The sequence below is a fragment of the Cetorhinus maximus genome, chromosome 16 (genome assembly GCF_964194155.1).
Source record: "Cetorhinus maximus chromosome 16, sCetMax3.hap1.1, whole genome shotgun sequence".
Lineage (NCBI taxonomy): Eukaryota > Metazoa > Chordata > Chondrichthyes > Lamniformes > Cetorhinidae > Cetorhinus > Cetorhinus maximus.
Window position 1 is genome coordinate 80,462,631 of NC_135894.1, and position 7,227 is coordinate 80,469,857.

At 40.7% G+C, this 7,227-nt stretch overlaps 1 protein-coding gene across 5 annotated transcripts in view; it reads right to left on the reverse strand.

Annotated features, from left to right (window-relative positions):
- The window catches only part of synj1 (synaptojanin 1), a 112,865-nt gene that overhangs the window by 104,670 nt on the left and 968 nt on the right, over positions 1 to 7,227 (reverse strand). For all 5 annotated transcript variants that reach the window (XM_078560173.1, XM_078560174.1, XM_078560171.1 and 2 more), the window contains exon 2: positions 6,727 to 6,869. In XM_078560173.1, coding sequence (XP_078416299.1) covers positions 6,727 to 6,856 — 130 coding nt within the window. In that variant the 5' untranslated portion in view covers positions 6,857 to 6,869. The remainder of the gene's footprint in view (positions 1 to 6,726; positions 6,870 to 7,227) is intronic.

Here is a 7,227-nt window from a genome sequence, read left to right on the forward strand (position 1 = left end):
ATTTGATTCTGTGTCAATTAATTTTTTTGATAAACTGTATGGACAGAGATTATTAACAATAAAAATAAAGACACATGATTAAATACTACGTGAAACATGCTGCTGGGAATATAGATGAGTGGCTTGTGGAATGGTCATAGTTGATAAATTGGATTAAAATATTGGATTCACTCAATTACCCTTGGAAGCGTAAAAGAAATTTCAGAAGAAAAATCAAAAGCAACTGCTATGTTGTCTGGATGTGCTTTTCTTGCCAGTCTTGTTATCTTTTGTGTGTATTCAATAGCAGGACAAATTAGCAATAGAGACATCCTTAAATGCACCAAAACGCTCTGCATTGTGGTAATGCTGATAAGAGCACATTTATGCTGCTCAGATTATATCATTTACAAGATTACCAAACAGTATTTTGTGTAGCAAACTGGAATAGCAAGCAAATTAGGATGAACAGAAAAAGAGATACCAGGCCAAATCAATGATATAATACTTTCAACTACTAGGAACATCACACAGCTGATTGCAAGGAGTTGGCAAACAGCAATGTCAGGCGTTCTGAGAATCATGATAGTGATCTGAAGTGGAAAGTGCCGAATAGTAAATGGCAACTTGTCCTATATGCAGGAGAGCTCAGCTCTCACAGAAACTTTAAAATTCAGCACAATCATCAGAACAGAAAACACAAACTACATAGTAAGGTCCAAAGGAACAGGCAGATCTGATGCTACAAGTGCAAAGCTCTCCCTCACAACCAAAAACATTAATGGTGCCCAAACTGTCTGAAAAGCATTAGATTTGGAAATGTAAAATTATTCTAAGAGTGCCCAAAATGCAAACAACAATTGTCAAAGTGCTAGCTGCACCCAGCAAGAGCCTGGATGATGAGAAATTCAAGCGGCTGTTTGAGACTCTTCACACCATTTACCCTTGAGAATCTTTCACTCTGACTGAAGCTGTTTACCAGAAGGCGGCTCCTTTATGAGGAGGCATACCCCCTTTTACCAATCCACTGGGTCCCAGACCCAGACCCAGACCGTGCCCACTCCGGCACTTCCGCAAATTTTCTCATCTCCCTTCAAAACAACACCCTGCAAACTCGTTCATGCTCCGTCACTGCGAAAAGTTGAATAGTCACCCTGTCTGTACAGACAGCAGCCAGGTCCAAGCTGGTGCTAGGTTGAGTGGTGGTTCCCCAGGGCTTGCTCTTGGCCTAGTTACTGGCAGAGATTTGTTTTCAGGCTGACAATCCCTCTTTCTTTTTCTGCTTCTTCTCCTTGGCCTTCCGCAAGATGTCAGACTCATTGTCCAACAGCTGGTCAAAAAGGGGTTGGTGATGGCACAGCCGATAGTCTCCTGCAAGGCGGCAGTGGGACAGGGCAGAATAATTAACTACTTCTCAACCTCCAATCACAGGTACCCTCTCTCCCGCCCTTGCTGCTCCTCCAATCATAGATTCAGTCCCTGGTGCAGCAGCAAAAGCTGGAAGGAGGGAACCCGTGATTGGTGGAGCTGGAGCAGCAAGCATGGGAAAGATAGAATTTGAGATTGGAGGGGCAGCTCTGCCTTGCCCATGCTTGCTGCTCCACCAATCACAACTCTGCAGACAGTCCCTGCTCTCACTGACTGACAGCAAGTCCTGATTCTTTATAAGACCCATACATCGAATGAACCCTGAATGTACATTTAAAATGACGAATTTCCCAGACACCAATGTTGGAAATCCGTTAAATGGCAGAAATTTCTCACCCCTGGGATATAGGGCATGCAATACATGGTTATTTAAGTGAGACATATCTGCAAGATAAGCAACAATGAGATAGACAGCTGATGAATTTCAAAGTTCCAACAGTAATTGTAGAAACTTTAGATTTTAAAAAATATTTTGAAGGTTTTTTTATTCAAGGGGTCTGGGTGTCACTGATTGGGCCAGCATTCATTGCCCATCAGGTGGTGGTGATGGTGAGCCACCTTCCACTGCAGTCCATATGGTGTAGGTACACCCAGTGCTGTTAAGGAAGGAATTCCAGGATTATGAACCAACGACAGTGAAAGAACAGCGGCAATATAGTTCCAAGTCAGGAAGGTGTGTGGCTTGGAGGAAAACTTGCAGGTAGCTATGTTCCCATGTGCTTTGCTGCCCTTGTCCTTCCAGGTAGTAGATGTCGTGTGTTGGAAGGTGCTGTCGAAGGAGCCTTGGTGAGTGGCTGCAGTGCATCTTGAAAATGATACACACTGCTGTCACTGTATGGTGGTGGTGGAGGGAGTGAATGTTGAAGGTGGTGGATGGGGTGCCGGTCAAGCAGCTTTGTCCTGGACAGTGCCGAGAGTCTTGAGTGTTGTTGGAGCTGCACTCATCCAGGTATGTGGACAGTATTCCATTATACTCCTGACTTGCACCTCGTAGATGGTGGACAGGCTTTGGGGAGTCAGGAGGAGGGTTACTTGTTGCACAATCCCAGCCTGTGAACTGCACTTGAAGCCACAGTGTTTACATGAGACTAGGTCAGTTCAGTTTCTGGTCAATGGTAACCCCCCCCAGGATGCTGATAGTGGGGGATTCAGCAATGGTAATGCTATATTTAAATAAATGTTAATAATCTGCTTTAAATGTGGTAATTTAAAAGTGGGAATACAATATTCAGAATTGGAGTATATACATCTTTTAATTTAATAGGGTCAAGAAACACAAAAGAACAATTCCTTACTAGTACATTGTTAACTATAAATTTCAAAGTTCATAATGAATGGCTGCAGCATTTCTTTTAAAATAACCTTAAAATTGGAAGCGAACATAAGTACAAAACTCATATCAATCTTTTGGTTATGATGAGTAACAAGATTACAAGCAGAACATTGTTAAATGGATTTGCTAGAGGTGAAAGTTACAGATTTTATATGCATAACTGCTTTTGCCAGCCTGTGAAGATGGCTGACAACTGCATTCAATGTCTAAGATAAAAGCAAAATACTGCGGATGCTGGAAATCTGAAATAAAAACAGAAAATGCTGGTAAAACTCAGGTCTGACAGCATCTGTGGAGCTTTGTAGAAGAGTCATACGGACTCAAAACGTTAACTCTACTTCTCTGTCCACAGGTGCCACCGGACCTGCTGAGTTTTACCATGTATATATCCTTTTCAAATATAGAACAAAATCATTGGCCCTACTGTCGATACAACAACATCATATTTTTGCTCATAGAAAGGGAATACAAGAAAAAGAATACATTTAATTTTGTACCAGTGTCAGCATTAAATACATTCAATCCCTGATAAGGCAAACACCAAGTCCTCCCTAAAACATTCACCGTTATCAGAAATGCCTCTTGCTATTGCTACTAACTCAGAAAAGGCGATAAATTTCTCCAAAGTCTCATGGTTCCAATAAAGAGGTGTGAAGTATAAAAACAGATATTAGCATTTGTTCTTCTCACTCTGGTAAGCCAGCTGCATTACAATAAACCTTATAATTACAGCAGAAAGAAACTTATACTAATTACTCATTTTGTTCTGTAGAAATAGAAGTGAAATGCATGTCACTGGAGGGGAACAGGGTTTCAAGTCAGCACAGGCAAGAAGGGCCAAATGGCCTCCTATGATTCTGTAGAGGGGGGAAACCAGAATATGCTGTGTAGTAAAGTATTTCCAATTCAAAGGCTTGTCCACATTAAAATTGAATTTAAAACCAAACAAATCCTCAGACTGACTGCCCAGAGTAAAGCCCCATTTTACTTCAGGTACAATGACAATTTCTGCTCAATCAGCATCAGCAATAGGCTGAAGAAAATGGCAATTATTCGCGAGATGAGCATCATTTCCCGCACCCCCCCAAGAGTCAATCCAAGCCAACAATATATTTCAAAAATACTCAAAAGCATAGAATGATATAGCACTGAAGGAGGATATTGTACCTGCGCTGGCTTTTGAAAGAGCTACCCAATGAGTAGTACCTTCTTCATAGCTTTCCCCATAGTCAAGCAAATGTTTCCTTTCAAAGTATTTATCCAATTCCCCTTTGAAAGTCATTGAAGTTACTTCCAATATCCTTTCAGGCAGTGCATTCCAGATCATAACTTACTGCATAAAAAAATCTGTTTCTGCATGTTACCCCTGGTTCTTTTGCCAATCACCTTAAACCTGTGTCCTTTGATTACTGACCCTTCTGCCATGAAGACAGTTTCTCCTTATTTACTCAATCAAAACCCTTCCATCTATCATAGCTGTGTCTGCTGTCAGAACTAGTCATTTCTCCAGTTTTGCCATGTAACTGAAGAAGCTACCATTCTAGTAAATCTCCGCCACAAATGCTTGATATCCTTCCTAAATTCTGGTGCCCTAAACTGGCCACAATATTGCAGCAGGGGCTTACTCAGCATTTTATAAAGGTTTAGTGTAACTTCCTAGCTTCGGTACTCCGTGCCTCTAATTATAAAGCCAAGGATCCTGTAAGCCTTGTAAAGCAGCCATTTCAACTTGCCCTGCCACCTTCAAGGACTTATGTACCGATACCCACAGGTCCCACTGTTCCTTCAGCCCCTTTAAATTGTACCATTTGGTTTATATTGCCTCTCCTCATTCTAACAAAACGATCCACTTCACACTTCCTTACAGCTTTTTAAAATCTGCACATTTTGAAGTGAAGTGGGAGGGGACACTACCCTCAAATTCCTGTAGTGATGTCTGGGAACTGAGATGATTGACCTCCAACAACCACAACCATTTTCCTTTGCGCTAGGTATAACTCCAACAGCGGAGAGTTTTCCCCCTGATTCCCATTGACTCCAGTTTTGCTAGGGCTCCTTGATGCCACACTCAGTCAAATGCTGCCTTGATGTCAAGGGCAGTCACTCTCACCTCACCTCTGGTGTTCGGTTCTTTTGCCTATGTTTGAACCAAGGCTGGAATGAGGTCAGGAGCTGAGTGATCCTGGAAGAACCCAAGCTGGGCATCAGTGAGCAGGTTATTGCTAAGCAATCAGGAATGAGTAATTGGCTCTTTCCATCTGCAGTGCTGTTCAAGAAATGCTTACTGTGGGATGAGATGGCTTCAATTTTACCTGAATCCGTTCCATTTCCTTTCCACTCCAGTCAACCATTGCCACCCACCCCGAACCCACACAGGATTCAAGCAGTGGCAATGCAGACATGAAATTGTGACTATTTGAAGCAAGGCATTTATGCTGTTGTATGAATCAAAATATAATCCCAACATAAGGTAGCAAATACTGAGCATCTATCCAAAAAGCAAAAGGAATGAAATAATCAACATTATTAAATCAGAGAATCCTTCCTATCATAAAATTAACATGGCCTTCTGACACCATTCCACATTGTGCCAATTTTGAACACTAATTAGATTCTGTTTCCTAAATACAAACTTTATTTTCTCTACATCACAGGAACAGTTCAAAATACTTCAAATTGTATATAAAAAGAACCATCCTGAATTACTGTACTTCATGCAAAGATATTTTCCCCCAGTACCACATGTTCTGATAGCATGCTTTATCAGTACAACCAACAGTTACCTGAGCCATCTATACATATTGCAAGCAGCAATTTAAAAACTGCAATGCTAGCATTCTGAAAATTCACTGTAGGTGAAGAGAGAAGAGGTAATTTCACATTTAGATTTTGGGGTGAAACCCAAACTAAGGATCACTACTCAAAGCATGAATTTATCAGTATTCTTTTCAGAGGTCTATTTCTAATACACAAATAAAGTTAACACTGCGTATCCCAGTGTTACCAACCAAATGACAGCTCCACAAGTAACCTGTTTTAAGGGGGCAGCATTAACATAATGAAAAGTCTAATGAAGGAAACATGGGCATTAATCATAAAGATTGCTATTTGGGTCATTTAGACACTCTACAGCCCATGGTGTCTATCGGTCACAGAAGGCTGATGGACCTACCATGTATTTCCTGCATTTTCTACTTCTAGGCCTCGACAGCAGCTCCACATTTCTTTTAAAAAGCCTCCATTAGAGATTTTGTTTATAGAAGGCAACAATAAAACCGAAATGCTTGTAACTACCTGTAGCAAGCCACAGGATTTCATCCACAGCATCTGCATGTGCCAAGCTCCCAATCTCAGCTATGCCATCAATACTATGTACCATTAACAAATTAGACACTTTGCTACAGAAAAATGAAAGAAATTCACCCAGGATATTCATACACATCTTAAAAAGGGCAATAAACATAAGAGGCGATCAGACTGTTTACCTCAGCCCCAGGTGATATCTAGCCCAACACAACATAGGACTGGGGGTTAAGGGTGGCATACAAAAGGTTGATGCCATCAGACCTGAGTTTTTCCAGGTACTTTTATTTTTATTTTGTTATGCCTTCCTGGATGTGTGGAAAGATTTGCATAAAAAAGTGTTTTGTCTGAAGTATAACTTACTTTATCGTCTCAGCAATCTATTTATCAGCAGCAGTAAAATCATATACAAGGAAGACGTTTTGAAGGAACTGAAAAATTAACGTACCTACTGATACCGTGGGAGGACAAGGGGCATTTGAGTATCCAAAGTCACCATAAGATAGAAGTCTCATGAAATACTAGAAGACAACTTCAATGTTGTTATTCACAATAGTACAGTTGCCAGGGTTAAAAAAAAACTAATAATCAAGATATTGTTGAGCCCTATTTCCTGGGTGCCAATAATTTCACTGAAATTTGAAATCACCTGAAAATGAAAGTAAGCCACATCTATTACTTACAGAGAACAGCCACAGCTCCAGATTCAAACAGCAGACAGTCCTCCCGGTTTCGGGTTTCTACTATCACACTGTAAGAACTGGGAGGTGGATCCAGTTTGTGATAGATACGATATCCTTTACTGAATGCCATCTTCTCTAATACCCTGTCGACGGGAGATAAGAAACAGCTTTTATCAGGTCCGACTGTAACCAACTATCAATGACGTGCAAACATTGCCACACCGCATTTTAAGGTCAAGCCTTCATTTACTTAAGCAGCCATGTAATATACTGTCGGTTGGAGTTTTTGCTTTGCAAAAAAAAAAATTTTGAAACAACTCCCCTTCCTCCATTAAAATGTGGCACATTAAATATTAACGGATTTTTAAAAATTAATAACCCCGAATCCCATTCTCAGGAGAGCAAATCAGTTGCCAATGTAATTAATAAAACTGCAATTCAAAAGGGTAATTATCAGCCAACATAATCCCAACAAAACAAATCCTAGGGGAGTGGGATGGG